This window comes from Leuciscus leuciscus (genome assembly GCF_965113295.1).
Source record: "Leuciscus leuciscus genome assembly, chromosome: 1".
Taxonomy (NCBI): domain Eukaryota; kingdom Metazoa; phylum Chordata; class Actinopteri; order Cypriniformes; family Leuciscidae; genus Leuciscus; species Leuciscus leuciscus.
This window is the reverse complement of record NC_138725.1, coordinates 38,987,825-39,012,957: the sequence shown is the minus strand read 5'-3', so window position 1 is coordinate 39,012,957 and position 25,133 is coordinate 38,987,825. Positions and strand designations below refer to the sequence as shown.

Below are 25,133 nucleotides of genomic sequence, written 5' to 3'. Positions count from 1 at the left end.
TTACCTCTTGGTGTAATCTAAGACAATAGCCGCGTTTCCACTGTCGGGCCAGTGCGAGCCAGGGCTTTAAACGGGCCGTGCCGGGCTAATAGCACCGGGCCTGCGTTTCCACTGTCGGGCCAGAAGCTCCACAGCGCTTCACTAAAACATGCCCGTAACACGCCTCTCTGGAACAACATCACACTAACCCATCATTTCACCAACAAATGGAAGTTTTATCAGAAAACTAATCAGAAATCACTGGAAACAGCATTGAAAACAAACATGATAAAAGCGGCCGTTTGCTGGCATTTTTGTTGTTTACTTGAATATTTAAAACCCAAGCATCAATGTTTTACCACAGGTTTACAATAAAAAGTGATACATGGATCATAACGAATTAATTTATGTCAAAATTGCACATTAGTCACTCAGAAATAAATTACCGTTAGGTATATTTCACAAAAGAAAGACGACACACTTACTTCTTCAGTCGCGTCTGTTTCTGTTTATCTGGTACAGGACATATTTACATCACATTTAGAAAGAATGCTAATTTCTACAAATATATGCCACCAAAAATATGACCTGAGGAGCTTTAGCACTCTCTCGACTCTTTAGCACTCTCTCGACTCTCGACTTTATTTTATGATAGTCTGGTATAAAGAGACGAGACGTAGGCTACTGACAGATAAAATAAAAACATGACTGTGATAGCCTTTATGATTGGTATGATTTCTTCAAGCGTTCACTATTTTTTTTTACTATGCGTATCTTCAAGCGTTTACTATGTTTACTATGGTAATGGTTAGCGCGCATAGTCTTTTGCATCACAAACAGAAGGCATTCAAACATGAACGCGAGTTAAATTATTTTATAAGTCTTTAATGCTGACAGAATCATCCGGCGCTGCCGTCTCCCGACTCAGGTGAACTCCGCCTCTGTTCGTAACCACTCCTCTAGCCCGAGCTGGCCCGCTTTGGCCCAAGGTATTCGACGGGCCAGAAATCCTGGCCGTTGGCCCCGAGTAAGCCCCGATCAAGCCCCGGAAGTGAAAGTGGAAACGCGACTGGCCCTGGCACGGCCCGGCCCTGGCCCGACAGTGGAAACGCGGGTAATGGAATCCAGTTAATTGCACTGTTAGTTCAATACTTGAGTTCCTGCAAGATCGTTTTGCTTCACGGTTATCTCCTTCCACACTAAAGGTTTATGTTGCTGCCATTGCTGGCTTCACCTTTGGCCACTAGAGCTCATTCTACTAGGGGTACGGTGGCGTCCAAGGCCCTAATTTCTGGGGTGTCCCTTCCTGAAGCATTTCAAATGGTATAATGTTATATAGTTTGAAAGTAATTTGTTTTTTATTGTGAATAAAAATTAAATGAATGATTTAAATACTTTGACATTTTATAAGTAGAACTCAGTTTTGATATTTCACAACACTGTTAATTACAATAACTTGACGAAAGAACTATTGTTTAAAATAGATAAAAGGCTTGAGACTTGACTTGGCCTTTAGGGACTTGTGAACATGTCTGCTGCATATCAAGGGTGAAACTATTAATAATGTAGACAGACAGCAATCTCATTCAATGTCAGTCATGTGTGTGGTGAAATATGATTTATTGGGCATTTAAAAGCTATATTGATAAAAATGTACAATAACAATGAGTTGGTGATAAAATAAGCAATGAGTTTAATCGATCGTTTTTTGAAGCAAATACAAACATTAAGTAAAAGTGAAAGCAAATGAGACAGATCTCTATTTTTACTGACTTATAAGAGCCAAAGCATCTCAAGAGAAGAAGAGAAAAAAAAATGGTCCAGTTTGAAAGATACATGAAAGTATATCTTGCATTTGCATGGAAGAGTAGAAGTGGGAGAGAAACTAGATGTTCTCATGAAAAACTATGATGAAACGAGTTAAAAATTAATATCAGATTCATGTCTCTCTTAAAAGTGTTATGGCCTCTTCTTCAGCTCCTGAACCATGAGAGCACAAGAACACGGAGTTCATTAAAAAAACTACTGCTTTCCTTCATAAAAGAGAACTTGAAGAGTTACAAATTCATCAACAATAAAACTCTGATGTGTTTCTCTCAGTGAATCCTTTCATGTGTTTCAGAAAGACTGAATCTCTTGATGCGGTGTTGTTTTTTCCAGTCTGGATTTTCTGGTGGTCTTTCAGTTCATCGTCTGTAGTAAAGGACTTCCTGCACTGAAACACACACCGCCGTGTCTTTTCTGCTGTAATATTACGAATGAATCCTCTCCTTTGTGTGAATCTTCAGGTGTTTCTACCGGACTGATGCCCAATGAAACTGTTTACTGCACTGATCACAGTTAAAACCCCTTCCTCATCACCCCCAATTTTGGCAAGTGCTGCATACATGACATACCCAAAATAAAAAGGTTACTGCAACGGGGGACTGAAGGGTTACAAATTTAAGAATCTATTTCAAATATGCTTCCGTACATAACATCATGGTAAAGAATCTTTTAAGGTTAAGATCTCAGCAAAGTTGCAATTCCTGTTCTCTCCTTATTGTCTTTAATGGCTCTTCGAGCCCCAGTTTCACTCAGACTGATGGGATTAGCACACGAATGATTCACTGAGAATCTCACCTTTTGTTCTGCAAATGGCTTTCGGATCCAAATGGCTCTTGGAGCCTTATGCTGATTGAATTAGGATTGGCCAGACCCTCACAGTCTAGGGTGTTACCTTAACCTGTATACTCATTTACATGCTTTGTTTGAATTTGTCTCCACCTTCAAAAGTCCCTCCTCCTAAAATGCCTATAAGACACCATGTAAATTTATATACTTCAGATAATGTTGGAAGTACTGCAGCCACGTACAGCGGAGTTCTCAATAAAGAATAACTTCTGTTGAACGCGATCCCAACTGTCTCCTGGTCTCTGCTTCGATAAAAGAAAACTTTACAACACTGCTCATAAGTAATTCTGAATAGAAACATAACACACATACATTCAGAAAGCCAACCCTTGAGAGTTTATAGTTCAAGACTCAAAATTAACCAGACTGTTATTAATATTGAGATATATAAGCTCAAACATATTTTGAACTACAATAATCCGGGATCACCAGTGATCCCTGACAGGTAAGGGGTTAAATGGCCTTTCTTCAAAATGAGAAGCAGATGTGACTTCAGAGTGAAAGCCTGAGCCGCTCCTCCCCAGTGTGAACTCTCATGTGAATCTTCAGACTTGATTCTCAATGTGATCTCAGGCTGTGTTGATGTGGTTTCTCCACTGTATGGATCTTCATGTGTATCTTCAGTTGACTTTTAATAGTGAAACTCGTTCCACACTAATCACACATGTGCGGCTTCTCTCCAGTGTGGATCCTCTCATGTGTTTTCAGATGTTGTGACTGACTGAATCTCTTGTCACAGTGTGAACACTTGTAAGGGGTTTCTCCAGTGTGGATCCGCTCATGTCTTTTCAGATGTTCTGACCGATTGAATCTCTTGTTACAGAGTGAACACTTGTAAGGTTTTTCTCCAGTGTGAATTCTCTGGTGCCGTTTTAAACATATCGCTATAGTAAAAGTCTTCTCACACTCAAAGCACACGTACTCTCTTACACCAGAATGAGTTTTCTCATGTCTTTGTAAAGATTTCAGCACTGAAAAACTCTTTCCACATACAGAACATGAATGTGGCTTCTCCTTTGTATGAACTGTCAGGTGTGTCTTCAGGTTTGATGCCAAAAGAAATGTTTTGCCACATTGATCACATGTGAACAGCTTCTCTCCGGTGTGGATCCTCATGTGAACCTCAAGACTTTGTTTGTATGGGAAACTCTTCCCACATTGATCACATGTAAATGGCTTTTCTCCAGTGTGAACTCTCATGTGAATCTCCCGATTTTGTTTGCATGTGAAACTCTTTCCGCATTGATTACATGAGAACGACTTCTCTCCAGTGTGAACTCTCATGTGAATCTCAAGATTTTGTTTCCATGTGAAACTCTTTCCACATTGATTACATGAGAAATACTTCTCTCCAGTGTGAACTCTCATGTGACGCTCAAGATTTTGTTTGTTTGATAAACTTTTTCCACATTGATCACATGTGAACGGCTTCTCTCCAGTGTGAACTCTCAAGTGACGCTCAAGTTTTTGTTTGGTTGGGAAACTCTTTCCACACTGAGTGCAGGTGAATGATTTCTTAGCTCTTCTTTTCTTTAAAAAAGGTTTTTCTCCAGGTTTGACATGATGTTTCTCCACCACTTCACTCAGTTCTTCACTCTCCTCCTTCACTTCACTCAGTTCTCCACTCTCCTCCTTCACTTCCATTAGCTCTGAAATGAAAGAAAAAAAAAAGTTTAATTGCATTTTCAGTACATCAAAATTCAAAGAGAGAAATATGATTACAAAGTGAAAGGACATAAAGTGAGCCCTAAAATATTCCCATCATTTTTGATGAGTTTTTATAAATTAATTATGCATGTCCCTGAAAATCTCCATGAATGAGGAACATAGATCTTCCAATTATTACTTTTAAAACATTATAGGTACAAATCCCATGTTTCTGTCAAGAGAACTATTAAACTATTTGATCAATGACACACTTATCTAATGTAATAAACACATTAAACATATACAACAGTGCCAAAGTGTTTTCAATTCAAGAACTGTTTTTCTTTTTCAGCTTAACTGTTGTTTATTATAACAGATGACATCATAAACAGCAGGAGATTTAATAGACTACATACAAAATAATTATTTTGAACTGAATAATGTTTTGTACTGTATGTACAAAAAAAACAAAAAAAACAAAAAAAACAAAAAAATCATAAATACAATTTTTAATTTGATGAAATATGGGTAACACCTCAGTATGGGGAACACATTCACTATTAACTACAACTTTTGCCTCAAACTCCTAATTTACTGCTTATTAATAGTCAAGGCAAGTTTATTTATATAGAACATTTCATACACAATGGCAATTCAAAGTGCTTTACATAGAAGAAATTAAAATAATAAAAAGAAATAAGAATAATTAAAACAGTTTAGAAAAATAAAATAAAATACAGTACAGTACAAACAGTCGGACAAACAGCGGCACAGTGCTCATTCAGTAAATGCATAGCTAAACAGAAGTGTTTTGAGTCTGGATTTGAATGTGACCACAGTAGGAGCACATCTGATCTCTTCTGGAAACTGGTTCCAGCTGCGGCTGGCATAATAGCTAAAAGCCGACTCGCCATGCTTAGAGTGAACCCTTGGTATTTCTAGCTGATGTGATCCTAATGATCTGAGTGATCTGTTGGGTTTATATTCAGTGAGCATATCTGCAATGTATTGAGGTCCTAGGCCATTGAATGATTTATATACCAGTAATAATACTTTAAAATCAATCCTAAATCTAACTGGGAGCCAGTGTAAAGACCTGAGGACTGGTGTGATATGTTAATATTTTCTGATTCTGCTCAGAATCCTGGCGGCAGCGTTCTGTATGAGCTGCAACTGTCTTATGGTCTTTTTGGGAAGGCCAGTGAGGAGTCCATTACAATAATCCACCCTGCTGGTGATGAAAGCATGCACAAGTTTCTCTAAGTCTTGTCTGGAAACAAAGCATCTAATTCTTGCAATATTTTTCAGATGAAAGTATGCTGATTTAGTTATTGCTTTGACATGACTACTGAAACTAAGGTCTGACTCTAGTGTCACACCAAGATTCCTGACTTGATGTTTAGTTGTTTGACCCCTAGAGTGAAGGTATGCGTTCACCTTGAGAACTTCATCTTTGTTTCCAAACGCAATGACTTCAGTTTTGTCTTTGTTTAACTGAAGAAAGTTTTGGCACATCCAACTGTTGATTTCATCAATGCATTTGCACAGGGAGTCAATGGGGCTGTAATCGTTAGGCGATAGGACTAAGTAGATCTGTGTGTCGTCTGCATAGCTGTGGTAAGCAATTTGGTTCTTTCTCATTATTTGGCTCATTGGGAGCATATACAGGTTGAACAGGAGTGGCGCAAGAATCGAGCCTTGAGGGACTCCGCATGTCATGGATGTCCACTCAGTAGGGCTGGGCGATATATATCGTGAGATTGTTATGCGCATCTCGTCAGTAAAGCCGGTTCCTTGATTAGTAGTAAATCACCATCACCTGCTTTCAGATGGAGCGGCATTTACTACAAAGAGCCGTAGTTAACTGACAAGCTGAGCCATATCGCATCAATATCGCGGACGTATCGCCAGCGATAATTAATGCGATATGGCTCAGCTTGTCAGTTAACTACGGCTCTTTGTACACAGCAAAAATTCCAGTGTTAAATTAACACTCCTGGGAGTGTATATGAGTCCACACTCAAGAGTGTTGAAGTTAATGAGATAATTAAATGATTAATTGAGTGATGATTGAGCATTATTGAAGACACCTGATGTTAACAAGTAAATTCACTGAAGGAGAAAATCTCAAATTTTAAGTCACCATTATGGCGATCATTGTTTGCTTTAGTTGGGCTCTTGACCCTTATATTATTAACTTTAGATTTAGTTTGGCTGCTGTATCTGAGTTATAACTGCCAGATGAACAAAGAAAAAAAAGTGTTCTGATGATGTTGGTTATATTATGACAATCATAATTTGAATTTTATGTTTTTGATTTATGTTGTTGTATACAGAATAACTGTGATTCTGCATAAATATCCAGAATTTTAGATATAATATAAAGGATTTCCTAAAAGTTGTTTTTAAAAAAAAAAACTTTATCTTAGGCACACACAGACGTCAAGATTCAGTCAATGCATCTCAACAATGGTGACGAGCAGAATATTCAATTAGGAAAAGTAAATTACATAGACAATTCAGATCATAATTTATTCATACCGCAATGCATGATGGGAGCCATTAATGAGTTGTGATTGGTGGCAGCCACTGCAACATGCTTTATTATTGTCACCATTGTTGAGATTCACAGGCTGATTATTGATATCTGTGCTTCTAAATAAATTCATTTGAAAGTGTTTTGATCAGAACAATGTTTATTCAATATTTTGGATTATAAGAAAAATACTGATAATCACATGCTGTAAAATCACAAAGCTGCTGCTAACAAGTTAAACCAAACTATCTCAATAAGTTTCATTTTTCAGATCACAGCATGATTATGTCAAAACATCACACTTTTCTTTGTTCATTTGACTGTTATAAATCAATAACAGCAGACAAACAAAATTTAACGTGAATGTCTAAGGGTCAAGAGCCCAACTAAAGCAAACACTGATCGCCATAACGGTGGCTTACAATTTGTGATTTTCTCCTTCAGTGATTCTGCTTGTTAACATCAGGTGTCTTCAATAATGCTCAATCATCACTAAATTAATCACTTAATTATCTCATTAACTTTAACACTATTGAGTGTTAATTTAACACTGGAGTTTTTGCTGCGTAGTAAATGCCGCTCCATCTGAAAGCAGGTGAAGACGATTTACTACTAATCAAGGAACCGGCTTTACTGACGAGATGCGCATAACAATCTCACGATATATATCGCCCAGCCCTACCACTCAGACTTATGGTCTCCTATACTCACATAATAACCTCTCCCATCTAAGTATGACCTGAACCATTTTAGGTGTTCAGCTGAGCTAGACCCCCACGTTAGAATGCTCAGCAGCTAGACCCCCACCTCTCTTACTCTTAATAGTAAGTGAGGTAGATTTTTTAGCGTTTAAGTTTAGGTAACGGAGACTCTTCTGGTTAGTGTTCTTTGGTTACAGGAAAACCGATAAATAGGTTAGGTTTACATCCCTGTCAGCCATTTTGGGATTCTGGAAAGCTAATTTACTTAATACAGTTTACTGTTTGTTTTTTAGGGCTGGGTAAAAAATATTGATTTTCGATTTTAATCAATTCTCATTTTTACGAACCGATATCAATTCTTAAATCCCAAGAATCGATTAGTCTATCCTGTTTTCAGTTGATGAATGAATGGAACATTGTAGTGCCCATCCCATCCAATAAATCGCAATGATCTTTATGCTTTGTTACTTTTGATATGAAACAAAGTCTAAGGTTTGAAATTACGTCCATTTTATTACGAAAAAAAAAAAAAAAAACGTTTTGGCGCTGTTTAATGTGGCGTGACAGAAGCACACAGTCGAACTGATCATCTCCTCTTTAATATCAGTGACACCTCAAAATAAACATGAATGGACATCTGAAGGTATGTTAAAACATACAGTAAAACTCATCTAAACACGTAACATGTCTCATGTAATTGCTTAATTAGTGTTTCAACCACGGAAAGACGTCTTGTAAACAATATGTCATGTAATGTCACATTTACCTCAGAAAAAACATATTCCATCCCCCATCACACTCTAGGTGGATTGAAGACGCCTTTAATCAAACTAAAAAAAAATAAAAATAAAATAGACTTTCTCTTCACCGGCCTAGTACATGATTCTCTACAATTTGGAAGCCCTTTTTAGCATACATACAGACTCTGCAATCTTTCATATGTCTGATTAACCCTTCCCATTCCAGGTAGTACTTTGTAATTTTACATTGATGTTTAGAATTCAGTTTTAAGTGCACTTAATACTTTGTTCTGTTCCATGGACTGGTGCCTTGTTGTGGCGGAACAGCTTGTGAGTCCTAATGACCCTGAGAGCTAAGCTGGCGGGGCCTTGTACCCCTGGTAGCTTCAAGCAAGCCAGCCAGGTCAAAGGCGAGAGACCAGACGAAACCCAGTCCACCCTGCTAGCCCGGCAGCAGGGTCTGGTATGCTGAGTATCAGAGCGCACTTGCTGTCACAGCACCTGAGTCGGTCTGTCTCAGCTGCCCGGTGAGCAGAAGAGCACCTCGCCGATGGTCACGGGGCAATACACCTAGTCAGCTGGTCACTGCGGGGCAACTCATAACTACACCAACCGTCACACACCTGTGTTCCGTTGGAATCTGTAGCATTGAGTCCAGAGGTGTAAGTTTGACCAGGGCACACATCCTTTCACTTAATTTTTTTGCCCGGGCGCTCTCTACTATGAGCATCTCATCTCTCCATTATGACGTCTAACATTCAGCCTCCACGACTGGCAACTCGGGAGCACTCTGTCCTTAAGAGTGCTGTCGTTGCTCGGCAAGGTTCGCGTGTACGGCAGACGCGACCTGGTCGTCATCCTGCAACTGTCGCATACACCTCCATCGCATGCTGGAATGTGCGTTCTCTTGGCGTTAGTTCTGACATGGACTGCGTCTCACCTCGTAAATCAGCCCTGATTGATGCAGAACTACTCCGACTTAACATCTCCATCGCTGCCCTGAGTGAAACTTGGCTGACCGGTGTTGGCTCTGTCCGGGAAAAAAACTACACTTTATTCTGGAACGGATACCCAGACGGTGACAGACCAATGCACGGTGTTGGCTTTGCAATGGAAAAACCTGTGCCCATCTCCTCACTGCGCCTGCACACAAACTGTGGCCCAGTTACAATCATAGCCACTTACGCCCCTACACTGACTTCTGATCTAGATGTAAAGGAATCATTCTACAATCAACTGAGCTCCATTATTCAGAAGACCCCCTCAACCGAATGTTTGATGATCCTTGGTGACTTTAATGCCCGAGTGGGTGCTAACTCTAGTGCATGGCCTGACATTCTGGGAAGCCATGGATATGGCAACATGAATGACAACGGTCAGCGCTTACTGGAACTCTGCAGCACCCACAAACTCTGTGTCTCCTCCTCATTCTTTCAGGGCTCTAGCTCCTCCAAAGTCACCTGGCGTCATCCACGTTCTAAGCACTGGCACCAACTTGACCATGTACCATGTACAAGCGTGAGCATTTGAAGGAAGTAACACACTGCCGATCACTGCACTCAGAAGACTGTGACACTGATCACGCCCTTCTACGTTGCAAACTAAGGATGGTCCCAAGCAAGTTTCATTACGCCAGGCCCAAGCCTACTCCTCGTCTGGATGTTTCTGCAACCTATGCTCCTGCGTCGCATCATGCGTTCCAGGAACTACTTGCTTCCAGCTTTGACTCTTCACCTCCTCATGCGGACATCACGGCTGCCTGGCAGCACTTCCACTCTGTTACCACAAAGGCTGCATTCTCCATCTTTGAAAAGCGATCCAGATCACAGCCTGACTAGTTCAAAACCCATGCCAGCCTGCTCCTACCTGCAGCATAACACTCACTCAAATAAAGCAGCATTGAAGCAGGCATGCCACAATGTCCAACGGGTCACTCGCACAGCCATGCAGGCTTACTGGAGCACACTGTGTGACCGTATTGAGTCAAGTGCATCCATTGGAAACATCCGAGGTGTCTTTGAAGGTCTGAAAGAAGCCTTGGGCCCAGTTCCTAAAAAAATCCTCTCCACTCTGTTCCCTATCAGGCGAACTTCTGACCGATTTGGAATCTCAATTGGCGAGATGGGCAGAACACTACAGCCTTCTCTATGCTCAGCCTGTCACAGCCAACACACTGGCAATAACTGCTGCTGTTCCTGAGCTCCCCCTATGTCTGATCTGGATGCAGACATTACCATCGAGTAAGCCAAATCTGCAATTAAAGCTACACTGTGTGATATTTTCCCCCATCTAGCGGTGAAATTGTATATGACTACCCAGTAGAGATGCACCGATTGATCGGCTGGTGACCGGAATTGGCCGATTTTCACGTGATCGGCCATGACCGGCAACCGGCCGGTCAGTCTGACATATGCTGATTTTATGCTGGTCAAATGCACTCGATTAACCTTTTGAGCGGTATGGTCTCATATATGGGATTTTTATTTCTGTGCCCCTGAGAGTACGGTGCCACATTTAGAATGTTCAGTGACGTCGCATAACTGCCAGGTTCAAACTGTGCTTTCGCGCGTTGGCTGGTGTTGAGCCAGAGTCGGACGCGTTCAGCGCTGTCATATATCACAACTAAGCAGTGTTTTCAATCTCATAATGTTTATTTTAGGTTTCAGATATTTAAATACACATAAGCACGAGTAAAACAATACATTTGGAGTTTGTAAAATACACACTGATGTCTGTGGAAGCAGCAATAACAATCTATTCAAATATAATTTGCCGACATGTGTTATTCATATCAGACAAACATAGTGGAAATAACTATAAAGTTTAGTCTATTCTTCTCAGTTCACCGGCCACTTTCTTGCATTTATTTCGGTAGAAACTGATGAATTCACGTGCTGTAAATCCGACTGACAGGACAACAATGCGGTGCCCATCTCATGTTATAGATCAAGATTATTTATAAAGGTTTTTAAACGACCAAACACACTCACTTACACGTATTTGAGAATCGGAATATCAGATAGGCTAGTTGATGACATGGTAAGCAAGTTTGTGAATATTTTGAATAAAAAAGGAAAAGCGAAATAAAATGACACATCTGTCATTGTGGCTGCGGTGTATCGCGTCGCCATGGAAACATTAAAGGGAACGTTCGCCTTGGAAAAAACTCACTCTGGGGGTGGGGGTGTCAGTTAGAATATTTTAAACTTACGCATGAAATGGTTAAAGAAAAGATCGAAAATAAATATTTGTGTGTGCTGTAACGTGGTTAAAAAAAAATTTAATCTGAATCGGCAGGTCAAACTCAATGAAAAATCGGAAATCGGAATCGGCCTATAAAATTGTAATTGGTGCATCTCTACTACCCAGTGAATATTAGTTTCTGTTCCTTTCAATTTCGAGGGCATTTTAACTCCTATGGTGGCCGTATTATTCCAAGATTAACATGGCTTCCAGTTCGACTTCATCCAATTGCGCCTTTAAAACTATCACCTGTGATCCGTCGCAGCACAGATTTATGTTACAAGGTAAACAATACTTTTTCACCATTGACGTGAGGAAAAGTAAAGCAAGTTATACTAGAGGTCATTCTGGCGTTATGCACAACCATGCTATGGTTAGACAAGCAACTATAAAACTTCGAATTTACACAAATAGGCTGGATTACCTGTCAAGAAGAAAGCAGGCAACTTCGGCGTCCGTTTTAAAATCTTTGCTCCTCATGAGCTCTTTCCATCTGGGAAAAGTTACTCCAATATTGACTTTGGTCTTGCTGATTTGCCTGTCGCGTTGACGTTTTAATTCTCTCTTTCGCTTCCTTGGCGACTCTGCTACATGTCCTCGAAAATAGGTGTGATCCTCCTCATCCATCTTTCAAATCTGCCGGCAGTCGCGAGTAATCTCCCCCTCGCATTCATCTCTGTGTCACTGAGTGTAAAGCGCGAAAGGCGAAGCTTGAATTTACAGGTATGTCCCACTTTGGCTAATGTAGTTTCAAGATGGAGGGGCAACATGGCGACCGGCATTCGAACCCCTCACCCGTATGTACTTTCAATGGCAGATTATACATTTACGAGAATACTTTATTACTTGAAAGAAGTAAATATACATTAATGAGCACATATATTTTTGAAAGAACTAAGTGTTTTTTTGCTAAGAATCAACTAAAAAAATTACAGTGTAGCTTTAAAGCATTGAAAAATAACAAGTCTCCCAGGGCTGACTTCTCCTTTACCAGTGTTGATATTATGAAATATTTGTTGGCTACATAGCAAGCTACTGTTAACAAGTGTTACCTCAGCATGTCCATGTAACATTAATAAATTGACCATGGTTCATCACATGTTAAATTCTGTGTTGATTTTGCAAGGGCTGATGAACACACCCGTGTTCTATTAGAGTGGAGAGTGGCTAATGAAGCCCTCTTCACTGGAAAAAGGAATGCTGCAATAAAAGGTTTTGAGTAAGTATACAAGACAAATGTAATATGTAATTTTATTCAAGTGCTGTTTTACTCAAGCTCTTGACTGTCTTGATATTCTGTTTTCAAATATTTGTAGGATCTGAAATGTCCTGTGTAACAATAACGACTCGGGGTAAATGTGAATTAGCTCAAGAATATAGGGAATTTTGGAAATATTAAGAAATATGACTCATGGTCATAATTCATAAGTCGCATGTACATTTATTTGATCAATTATCAAGATTACCTTGTTCTGTACTGTCTGATCATTACAGTTAAGAAGGGGGTATCCCTTTTCAAACTCCAAGAAAGTTTTATCTTCTGGCCACGAATATCAAACTTACTGAGTTTCTGAATTAAGAACTACCAAATGTAGTTTATATCGAGCTTGTAGCTTAGATCTTTAAAATTTCATTGACTTTATAAGGTGGGTTTTCAAACACAGAGACAATTAAAAGTATAAATGGATTTATTAATAAAATGGCACACACTAGAGATTATATAAACTACAAACATAAACGTACGTAAAAATGCAAACAAACAAATAAACATTTAACCGAACAAAAACATAAACATAGCGTGATCAGAATGAAAATGAAATGAAAGAAAGAAAGATATAGAGGGAAGATAGAGGGTAACTTAAATCACAGACCTAAGACCTAGACACCTGGAACAGCTTTTATAGGAATCAATATACTTGCGAGTGCTCTTTCTGGTCAGGCTAGAGAGGGGGGGCGCGCGTGCGCGTGTCCGGCTGGTTTGCGTCTAGCTTCGTCTTCTGGGTCGTTTCGCAAGACGATGTAAAGGCTCACTTGAATTTAATGTTACCGAGAAAGTTCAGATTCGTCTCCCGGGATGGGAGAGGCTGGAAATCTTAGTTGCAAAGACCGGCTGCTACGACTCGAACATGGGTTCGTTCGATGGAGAAGGCCAGGGCCTCCTTCAGATGTTCCTTGGAGAAGCGCTGCGCCGGGGAGAAGAAGATCCGAAGAGAGGAAGTTGAGTTGGAAGAGATAAGAGTTGGAAGCTGAAGGTCTGGACTTTCAGTGTCCTTCGTGTAGGACGAATCAGCTGTCGAGATTTTTCGAGCGGGAAGATTCCTTTGTCCGGTTAGACACGCCCACTCGAATGAGTCATGATTGACTTTAACTTGAGAGGATTTTCTCCAGACATATGAACTTATAAAACAATGCGCATCACTGAATTCTGCTATCGGAATTCAACTCCGTTAGCTGGAGAGGATTACAGAGATATCAAAAATAGAATATAGGCTTTGTAGCCATGCAAAGATACATTATTATGCATTTGTATAGGCAATAGCAGTTCTATTAATGTTACAAATAGGACATATGCTTTCCTATGGTTTACACACACCTCTTAACACACAAATTTATATATTTAGTACAGTTAAGAGTGACTTTATGGGTAAAAGTCCTTTTCTGTAGGGGGTTTCTGTTTCAAAGTCCAGAGTGTGTTTGTGTGTGTGTGTGTTGGAATGTTGCGACCCTGTTATCTCATGCATAGGGCTGGATAGCTCTGTTGTCAAATTTTATGACCTGCCAATGAGCTCGGGTTACGGAATGCGATTCTACTGGGAGAACATTCTTCAAAAATACATTTCAGATCCAAACACTCGAAGATCATAACTATATGATCAAAACAACATTAATCACACATGCATAAAGGAAGTTCAGATACAAGCCTGAGTTACATACTTAAAAGTTAAACACAAAAGGATGTTGGTGTGTGTGTGTGTGTGTGTGTGTGTGTGTGTATTGTGTGTGTGTGTTCTGGAATGTCACGAGTCTGTGAAAAGTCACAGGGAGTCCATGCTGAAATGGGGGTTTTAGAGGGGATTCTAAGAAAACAGGGTTTCCTTATGTGACTCAAATGTCCCTCGGGGGAGCCACAAAGATGCAATTTTGACCGTTCAAGCAGACTTGGAGATAGTGTTGCACGGTGTCCCGATACTTCAAAAGTATCGCGATACTCGGAAATTAAAAACGTCACGATACCTAAATTTTTCAGTATCGATACTTAAAAAAAAAAAAAAACGCCTCCCTATGGACGTCTGTGTTTTTTTCCTGACGCACGCAGCAAAGAACCTGCCGCTGTCAGTGTCATGTTACAAAACACTACAGCGAGATGGTTGCATGTGCGAGCACAAGTGGTCCACGACTCGTAGAAAAAGATGACGCGAGGAGTGACATGTGGAAGTACGTTGCCTACCTTGCTCTGTTGCACGGTGCACCGAAAATTAAAAACGTCACGATTCCTTAATTTATTAGTATCGATACTTCTAAGAATGACCGCGTTCCAGATTTGTAAGGCCGGCGACACACTGGCTGCGTGTCGTGTCCGTTTTTATTTCGGCTCCCATGTTAACTGCCTGCGTGACACACGCGTCTGTGCGCAGCTCGAGACGCGCGGAAAACGCGTGTATGCTAGAAATAGAACCGACGCCTATTTTTGACGCGACACGCAAGCGTGTTGGAAGCGTTTCCAGGCAAAATAGAATAGGAAAAGATGTTTCTATGTCATTTTGACACGAATACATATTAATAAATGACATTTTGATGTTTGAAAGTTTTGACATAAATACAATATAAATGTAATAATTTTGTAAAAATGTAAAAAAAAAAAAGATTTTCAAATATTGCACCTGTCAATACAGAACGAATTATTCTGTAGCCTATTTTGCCGTCAACACTGCCGACGTTGTCTTTGCTGCTATATATTTATGTTTAACATGAAGTATAGGCCTTCCACAACTCTCTCCCCACATGTCAAATATATCACCAATGAGGCTTATCATATGTTACCAATATTAAACATTGTTTATAATCGCTGTTCATATTTTTATTCAAAGTTCAGAATCAAGATAAAGCTCTTATATTTCTTATGATAAATGAGATAATGCTGCTAAATTTATAAATTGTTTTACCTTGAATGTCATTGCTCTAATTTATTTTTTATATTTTTATATTTCATATTTTGTTCAAATGTTTAATATATCTGCTGTTCATATGTTCATTTATTAGTGTGTTATATGATTAGAATGTTGTCCCGGTTTTAAAATAAAGCACAGCAATGATATTTGAGAGTGTTTCTCCCTTTTCAGGAAAAGTATCGAAAAAGTATCGAAATCGCAATACTTGACTTGGTATCGGTATCGAAACAATAATTTTGGTATCGTGACAACACTACTTGGAGATGCCATGAACAACTCGTTGTCTGTTTGGAGATCAGGATTTACTAATTTGAACAGCATGTGACCGCATGTCATAGTCATTGTCGTTACACCTGTGAGCAATGAGGATGGGGAGGTAACAGCAGCATCCTGGAAATGGTATTCTGCCATGGATGAGGCAATAGGGGGCAGGCCCTCCATCACACAACCCACCCTTATAGCCTCATCTGGCCCAGATGTTGCTGTTACCTCTCCATCCTCAGTGAGGTCAGAGCATGGAAGAGTAGGGAGGAAAAGGAAAGAAGTCAAGGAACTGATTCGAGAGATGGAGGAGAGGGAAGCTGAAAGAGAAATAAATGCCATTGAAAGGGAGGAGAGGCGATGGAGAGAGATGGAGGAAAAGGAGGAAAGAAAAGAAAGAGAGCGACGAGAGCATGAGAAGAGACTAGAACAGGAGGCCAGAGAAAGAAGAACGAAGAGACCGAGAAGTGAGAGAGAGAGAGAGAGAAAGGGAGACAAAAGAGAGAGAGGAAAGATTTATTCGGCTTTTAATAATTGCAAAAAAATAATATTAATAAAGGAATCAAATGGTACATACTATCTTTTCATTTATTTGTTAGTATGTTCACTGTGTAATGCTGTTTTTGCAAGTTTTATTACAAAACACTTAATTCCCAGGGATTTACAGTAGCTAGATTGTCAGTTGTAAAGTGCTTAATATGTGGCATTGAGTAATTCATATTTTTTAAGTGTTTTGTGTGTGTATTTTGTAGCAGATTCCAGATGGTTTTTGAAACAAGTGCCGCACTGTAGAGAAATACCCACACACACTGTTAAAATGTATTTGCTTTATTTTTGTGTATTTAACTTTTAAATGGATACAGAATACAAAGCTTAAAACAAAATCACATAACTTTGGCATAAAGAAGTATAACAGAGCTTAAAGCATTACCAAAAGGAAAAGTATTAGAACATTTTTATTATAGTGTCATCATGAGGAAATAAAATGAACTTCAGCAGCTTCAGTAAGGTTATTTTTGCAGGTTTCTAAAAGATCTAAAATGACTTTGATACTAGCAATCTCATTTGTAGGGCATCACTTTAAAATAATTAAATATACAGTATGTTTCTTTCAAAGCATGTGCACAAGATGAGGACTTTACGCCTTGGGTAATTTTTGGATTTCCACATTAAGTAAATAATTTGTAAAACATTAAGTTCAAATATGTGATATGTAGCTAGAATTTTAAAGATTTGGTATACAAATTCACACACAGCCTAAGGCAGTGTGCCAGTGGTTGATGGGTGTCACCTCCAGGGACCACTGTAGCTCCAAGATCCCCTGTCGATTAGCCTGTGCAGCCGCGAAGGCAATATCAGGGGGTTAATCCAGCGCTCGAATTCCGTACCACCCCCGGGAGCCGCCATTGGCTAACAAGCCTTCACCTGCTGTGAGCATTCCATTGACTCCCATTCATTTTGGCGTCACTTTGACAGCGAATAACTTCACATCTGAGGCGTTTAAAGACTCCATTTGTCCATTGTTTATTTCTAAAGAAACACGACACTGTATAAAAGGCTCCATTACCTTGTATCTTACGTTATGGCCCCGTAGAAACAGTTTTTGTAAAAGTAGGCTAACGATTGCGTCATAACCACGCAACTTTCTGGAAATTACCGTATAGACAGGAGGAGAAGCTCGCAGTCAATCGGTGGGATGTGGAGGCATAAAGTCCGATAAAGTCAAGGGAGAAGCCCATAGAGAGTCATAAAGTTGCTCCTGCTCCTAGCTCATGGACAGCTCCTACTCACACTCTCCGTGTCTGCAAGATTCAGAAGGGAATGGTTCAAATTTCGCTTGGCACAGCTACTAGAAGACTTACAACTGTCAGACAGGCTGCTCACGTCACATCCACGTCGTCAAGCTCAGTTTGAGTCTGCGCAGTACGCTCAGCCATCAGGAAGTGAGTGCTTCTAATTTGCTTCACTTCTCTCCTTTGAAACCTATGGGGTCGCTGTGTCCAGTTTATATACTGTCTATGGGCAATATCTGCGAGTAGCTTACCGACGCCTCCTCTGTGAGCTCGAACGACGTAAAAACGCTGATGAAAGCGGAAATCAGAACTAAAAACATTGCTCACAGTTGGTGCAGTCAGTGGAATGGGCTCTTTAAATTTTCGCAATGTTATGACATCGTATGTCGCGTGACAATTCCAACATGGCGCATGTAGTACGTCCGGACTCCATTCATACTACCCGTATTCATACTATATAGAATGTACTTTTTTAACGGTTGCAAAGTACGTTCTAATTTAATTGTAGTACCTACTTGCATAGTACACGATTTCAGACGCAGCGATGGTGTTCTGTGTCCGTCAACTACATTAAAAGTGTATTGAACAGCATAAACCTCTGTTCTTGGTGTTTGTAGACTTGACCAAGGCCTTTGACTATACGTTAGTCGATCTGAACTTTTCCTCATCCTACAAAGACTAGGCTGCCCTCCAAAGTTACTGAAGGTGATCACTGAGTTTCATGAGGGCATGAAGGCAACTGTACAGTCTGAAGGCACTCGCTCTGACGAGTTCCAGAGAAGGTGTGGGGTAAAGCAGGGATGTGTCCTTTCTCCTACCCTCTTCGGAATTTTCTTCTCTGCCCTACTACGCCGTGCCTTCCCTGATGACTCGGGTATCCTTCTACACACCCGCAGCTCAGGAAAACTGTTCAATCTGGCCAGACTGCGGGTGAAGACTTAAGTAGGCCATGTTCTGGTACGTGAGCTGCTTTATGCTGATGATGCTGCCTTTGCTGCTACTACTCTGCTCATCTTTTGCCGCTGCATGTCTAGAGTTTGGTTTGCATATTAGTCTTAAAAAGACAGTTATCCTTGCCCAACCTGCAACCCTAAACCCTACAGTATACATTAACAACACATGTATATCTGTGGTAGACAAATTCACCTACCTGGGTTCCACAGTATCAAACAACAATAACCTTGATGCAGAGCTTGACATGCGCATTGGGAAGGCATCATCAATGTTTGGAAAATTGAGCAAGTGTGTCTGGCACAACAAGAACCTCTCATTGCTCCTCAAAGTCTGTGTACCATGCATGTGTACTTAGCACCTTTCTATATGCAAGTGAGGCATGGACAACATACAGGAGGCACGAACATCGCCTCAACGCCTTCCATTTTCGCTGCCTTCATTCCATACTGGGGTTATGCTGGAAGGATCATGTGCCAAACTCTGTGAGAGAACTGGTTCCAGTGACCTGTACACCATCCTTTGTGAACGCCACTTCCGTTGGACTGTGCATATTTATCGAATGAATGACACTCGCCTCCCAAAAATCTTGCTATATGGCGAGCTGGCAAATGCCCCCCGCAAACATGGACCTCGACCCCATCTACGTTTTAAAGACGTCATTAAGAGGGATCTTCAGGCCTTCTCCATCAACCTGGACAACTGGGAGGCACTTGCAAATGACAGACCCAACTGGCAGGCAGCAATTAACAACGGCCGCAGGGACTCTCAGGAGGCCTACAAGTCATTTCTGGAAGAGAGACGCTCAAAACGGGAAGCAGTTCGTTGCACTCGACATGAACGGCCATAGTAGTAGTAGTAATAATTTGTTGGTCTGTCTTTGTATTTCTCAGTTTTCCATTGTTATCTGCTGATTAGAATGTATTTATATTTATTTTACTACTTCCTTTTTTCCCCCACTTTTTGTCCTTTACCTTTTTTGTTATTATTATTACTTATTTATACCTGTTTATTTATTTGTATGGTTGTTTACTTATTTTCTTTACACCCTGTATGTATCATAAAAATAATAAATAAATCATACAAAAAAGAAAACCATATTCAGTGACCATAACTCGTTAGTCAGCCAGAAAAATCTATTCTAGAGAGGAGCATTTTGATAAACATATGCACCACATTACATATGCATTATAATTTTTAATGTTCAATATTTAATGCATGTTTGAATAAATCTGTAAAGTTTTTATGACAGCCACTTTTAAATGTGTATATTTAAAGGTAGAAATATGATTATGTCATTTTAAAGTTAGTATAACTTTATTATTATAAAAAACATCCTTGAATGTAATTTAAGTGTTTGTATACAAATCAGTAAATTTTAATCTTCACTATTATAGTAGTTTAGTACCAACTGATTCCCATGTATAGTTTACAGCATTATTTGAGAGATTTTCTTTCCTTAAGAACATGTGCCATGTACTTAATCTGATATATACAGTATATCAAAAACAATCAATATCGAATTGCAAGCTTGTGAATAGAAATCTAATCGAAAATTGTGTCAATACCCAGCAAGCTATATTGAGAAATGTCAAAATGTTTGGTAACATGGTTGCAAAAACAATGTGAGCCAGTTATAAATGTAAAATAAAACAGCTCAAATATTTAGTTGGACCTGATGTTGACAATCAATATTACAATTAAAGCTAGGGTAGGTAGGATTTTTATAAAATTTTATATTTTCAAATTTGTTTAAACTGTCTTTATATACCAATACATAATTAAAATGTAAGTGCTCTGAAAAAGAGAGTATAAAAATCGAGTGACTGTAGACCTTTTAATCTGCAATAAACACAGCTCATTATTTCCATTCACTCCCACCCTCTCCCTTCTGAGCTCCTTCCAAAGCCACGCCCCCAAAACACATGAACGCGCGACGCCAAACGCTCAGGCTCAGCTGGAACAAGACGCATTTATTTACCTGAGATGAGTGGAGAGGAATGAGCGCAGTGCATGCAGTGACATCATGTCAGAATCACATGTAATAAAATACCTAACTTTATCACTATAAATATAAACAAATAAGATTTATTTTAGTACTCACTATCAAGCTAGCATATCGATACTGGTAAAGTTTAAAATATAGGCTACTTTGTTTGATTCGGTAACGAGCTATATTTATAGCTAACGAGCTATATTTATAAGGCAAAGCTAAAAACAGGTTGCAGTGATACACGTTTTTCCATTACCATCAGTTACACTGTGATGAAGGTGAATTTCGTGTTAGATTCATAACATATACGGTGTTTTGCATGTAAGAGTTTCCATGATGAAAGCATTGTTGACTCTGATGAGGACTAACGTTACAGTCTGGTGACAAGTACCTCATCGTCGGTTCGAGGACAGGTCCGGGGTCGAGGGCGAAGCAGAGGAGGTCGTTCAAGAGTGCGGGCAACCAGGGTCCGAGGAAGTAGTTTTTGCCTTGTTTGCCTTCGCTGACTGAATATGCAGGTGCTTTGAATTTTTAATGCTCTTTCTCTGCCAGAATTTTACTCTTCGTAGGTTCCGCGCATCTCTTGACTTGCACTCCTCAAATCAAACGGGTGCGCGCGCATATGGGCAGATCTAGCAAAAGGGGTGGTAGCCATGGTTGCGAGAGTGAGTGACAGCACGAGACATGAAGGCATCTGATTGGTTCTTTACACTCGGACCGAGTGGTAGTGATTGGTCAGAGTTTTTACTGTCCTGCAGCTGCTACAGAGGTCTGATTGTTTTCGTTCCTTTTTCTGAACACATAATGTATTGACTACTCTCAGGATGGAAGGACCATTTCACCCAGTATAAAAAAAAGTGTTTCTGAACAGGATTACCTACCCTAGCTTTAATCAAACCTCCCTTTACTGACCATTTGTTGTAAACAAACAAGAACATTTTGTACCATTCATAGTTTAACTGTTTATCTAAATGTGATGAAGTCCTTGAATGTTTCTAACATGAAGAATAAACACCAACCTCTTTGTTCTTCAGTATCTTCAGTGTGTTTCATTCTGCAGGGTTCTGGATCACTCATGTCCTCACTTTCCTCTTTAATAAACTCAGTCTTTACAGATATCAGCTCTTCCTGATGCATTGCTGCTCGTCTTCACTTGTAGCTGATGGGAATAGTCCAGCATTTAATTGAGAATTACAGTGGGAGGAGCTTCACTGATGATGTGACTGTGGTGGGAGGAGCTTCACTGATGATGTGCCTGATGTGGGAGGAGCTGATCTGCAAAAAATCAAAGTTATCAGTTACTGAGTTTGTTTTAAAACTCTATGACACATCGAAGTTTATAAGTTTGTTCGACTTCATGCATCTCTGCGCAGACCGATCGGCGGCTGACTTGAAGCAGTGTATGCCGGTTAGAAATTTTGTCCGACTTGATACAGCGCCGACGCCACATGACTGTGACGCATGCCATCAAAGTACCGCAAGAGTGATTTGAGAGTAGCCGGAGAACTCAGCCAGCGCAGTTTCTCAAGAGCGGCTGCACTGGGCTGCACGAGCTCTGATGACGACACAGCTGTTCCACGATTGGCCAGTTTCACCGCATGACAACTGTCACGTGTGTTTTGTATTTATTCCAACACCTTTAGTTCCTCTAAAGCTCACAAATCAGTTTTTTTTTATAACAGTAAACACTCTTTTCATGTAGTTGCGATGTTATATTGTGTCATATAGCACACCTTATGTTTTTATCTCTATAGAAACTAGGGCTGCACAATTAATCGAATTTCTAATCGCGATTACGATTATGGATGCCACGATTACGTAATCGTTCAAAGCCGCGATAAAAAATAAAAATTCCACTCTGTGTGCATTTAGACTCATGTTATGAGAGGCGAATCACAACTACTTCAGAAAACCCAGCACAATAGGAACTACCAGGCAGTGACATATGTGTACGCTGAAATAAAAAGTCTTTCACCTCAGAAAAACGGACGTTCCAGTCATGTCAGCCGTTATACTGTGTTCGTAGCGCACACTCTTCAATTGGACGCGCAAATGCGGCGGCGCGCGCTGTGTATCGCTTCACTGTATATAAAGTGCAAAGGAAACTACGAGCATGCAACGTCGTTACGTTGTAAATTAGTAACTCACGAAATAAAAGTAAAATACCAATAAATCATGTTACTAGTACGTCGTGTGTTAGCTGAGAAGGATTTGCATGCAGGGATGATTTTCATTCTATTCACCAGGAGCAGTTTCCATGTTTCATTAACAGTTCTTGTTAATATTGTGTATTCACCATGGTAACTGTCGTTTCAATATTAACCCCAAAATGCCACTTTATTTTCACTTTGTGTTATTTTTTATATTTGTTTGGGACTGCAATTTAATAGCTTTAGCATAGGCTTTAGCATAGAAATAATGTTTATTTCTTAGTAGTCTTTACTATTAGTCATATTCTTACAATTTATGTGTATGTTAAGTAAAGGGGGACAGTGTGTGTGTTCACAATTTCTAAGTAAACATGTATAATAATATGCCTATATATATATATATATATATATGATATATATATATATATATATATATTCAATGTAAATTGTGATAATCGTAATTAATCGTAAATCGCAATTACAATTTCAAGGGAATAATCGGCAATTATGATTTTTGTCATAATCGTGCAGCCCTAATAGAAACCAACAATTACTCTCAGTCTATTCACACAAATGAAATGAGCTTCAAGTGTAAATTTACAGGAAATCTGAAGACATCAGCATAATAAATGAGGTGAAAACAGGAACTATTGTCATGAAATAAAGAGTGTTTTCTGCAGATCTGTTAATTGATGAGCCTCAGACTATCAACACTCATTCAACAAGCCATTCAAGATCATCAGCAGATCATCTCACTTTATTCTGAGTGTTTGCTGTTAAAAACACATTATTTGAGTCAGATATATGACAAAAGACTATTAAACTGCTCTATTGAAAGATGATACTGTTATTTCTCTCAATATGACATCAATAATACAAAGACAAACCCTAATGGCACTCATCTTCAACCACTACAGCAACATAACTATGAACTGAAACATGGTTTGATTTTATGTTAAATACATTGTATTAAAGTAATTAGATCTCTAACACATACCAGTTTTTATGTGCAGAAACTGACAATCATCATGATTTATCAAGCGACGAGAATACTTTTTATACCCCAAAATAAGCAGCGCTTCTGGGTTGTACGTCACACGCATCACACACATGACCAGCGTCGGCCAATAGTGAGCCTACGTTCTGACGTACAACCCAGAATCGCTGCGCTGCCTGTATATGTGAACTCACTCAGTGGCCTAAACAGAAGAAAATCAATAGTTGAATTTTTTTTTTTTTTTTTTTGCACAAAAAGTATTCTCGCCACTTGATAAACTTATGGTGGAGCCACTGTAGTCACTTGGACTATTTTAAACTTTGTCTTTACTAACTTTCTGGGCCAGCAAGTTTCAATTAGTTACTGTTACAAGTTACTGTTGCACTTTCGTATCTAAAAACTTTAATGCCTTTTACCTAACAAAATTGTTTCTGGACATGAAGCTTTAAAGAGATTATTTCATATAATTTTTTATAATCCTAGATTTATTTGTTGCACTGTTTCTTATACAGTTATATTGCAAAACTAAAATACCCTTTTCAGTTTAGTGTTAGATTTGTGGCTGTGGCTAAATAATATATTACTGTCAAATGTATGTCAGATAATACAAACACTCTAATTCACTGTATGTATTTGTTCATGTTTTATCAAGGGATAGGCCTAAGTCTGAAACACGGCATAAAATAATTATATCATGGCGACAGGTAACGTTACATTAAACATGGTTCTGTGTAAACATTTTCTTTATTGCGTTTAAACCATGGTGGTTATAGTCTCGTAATGTGCTCATAGTTCTGACGACAGATATTTGGCTACATTTGTTTTGTAGAGTGTGTGTAGAGGGAGAGGGAGAGAGAGAGAGAGAGAGAGAGAGAGAGAGAGAGAGAGAGAGAGAGAGAGAGAGAGAGAGAGAGAGAGAGAGAGAGAGAGAGAGAGAGAGAGCCGATCAAATAATCCCTTCGACGATTGTAATATTGAGTTAAAACTCAATTGTATTTGCGTGTTTTAATATAAACAGTAGCATTAGCATAAGCAGTAGCATTTACAAATAACAGCGTAACGTTATATCAAAAGAATGAGACATCTACAAAAAACATACCGTTCTGAAACGTCCTGTATTGCTAACCGCTGTTCGTGCACAAGTTCTGCTCCTCTCCACTAATATTCTCTAAGTCTGATTCTGGCTGAAATTGATAAGGCAATATTGACGCCTGTGTTTACAATACACCGGAGCACATGGTAACGGGCGTGACGTTTCCGGACAGCGTGAACTAGGCGGTTAGCGAATCACACACACTGG

At 39.5% G+C, this 25,133-nt stretch overlaps 3 protein-coding genes across 7 annotated transcripts in view; 2 read left to right on the top strand and 1 right to left on the bottom strand.

Annotated features, from left to right (window-relative positions):
* LOC309507668 (NAD(P)(+)--arginine ADP-ribosyltransferase 2-like) overlaps positions 1–25,133 on the top strand; it is a 246,493-nt gene that overhangs the window by 141,566 nt on the left and 79,794 nt on the right. The window lies entirely within an intron of this gene.
* The window catches only part of LOC309507776 (T-cell ecto-ADP-ribosyltransferase 2-like), a 169,009-nt gene that overhangs the window by 83,092 nt on the left and 60,784 nt on the right, over positions 1–25,133 (top strand). The window lies entirely within an intron of this gene.
* LOC309507565 (uncharacterized protein) lies at positions 1,649–25,098 on the bottom strand. Of its 4 annotated transcripts, none has more exons than XR_014209186.1 (4): positions 24,933–25,097; positions 21,706–21,961; positions 2,061–4,301; positions 1,649–2,027 (listed from the first exon to the last, which is right to left on the bottom strand). XR_014209186.1 is itself a non-coding variant. In XM_082181851.1 (4 exons), exons 2-4 carry the CDS (start codon positions 21,821–21,823, stop codon positions 3,307–3,309), a joined length of 1,083 nt encoding a protein of 360 aa, XP_082037977.1. In that variant the 5' UTR covers positions 21,824–21,961; positions 24,933–25,098; the 3' UTR covers positions 1,649–3,306. The 4 variants fall into 4 exon arrangements, 3 of the variants coding, with proteins under 3 accessions (XP_082037977.1, XP_082037975.1, XP_082037976.1); XM_082181851.1 differs by having other exon boundaries at positions 1,649–4,243; positions 4,274–4,301; positions 24,933–25,098; XM_082181849.1 differs by having other exon boundaries at positions 1,649–4,301.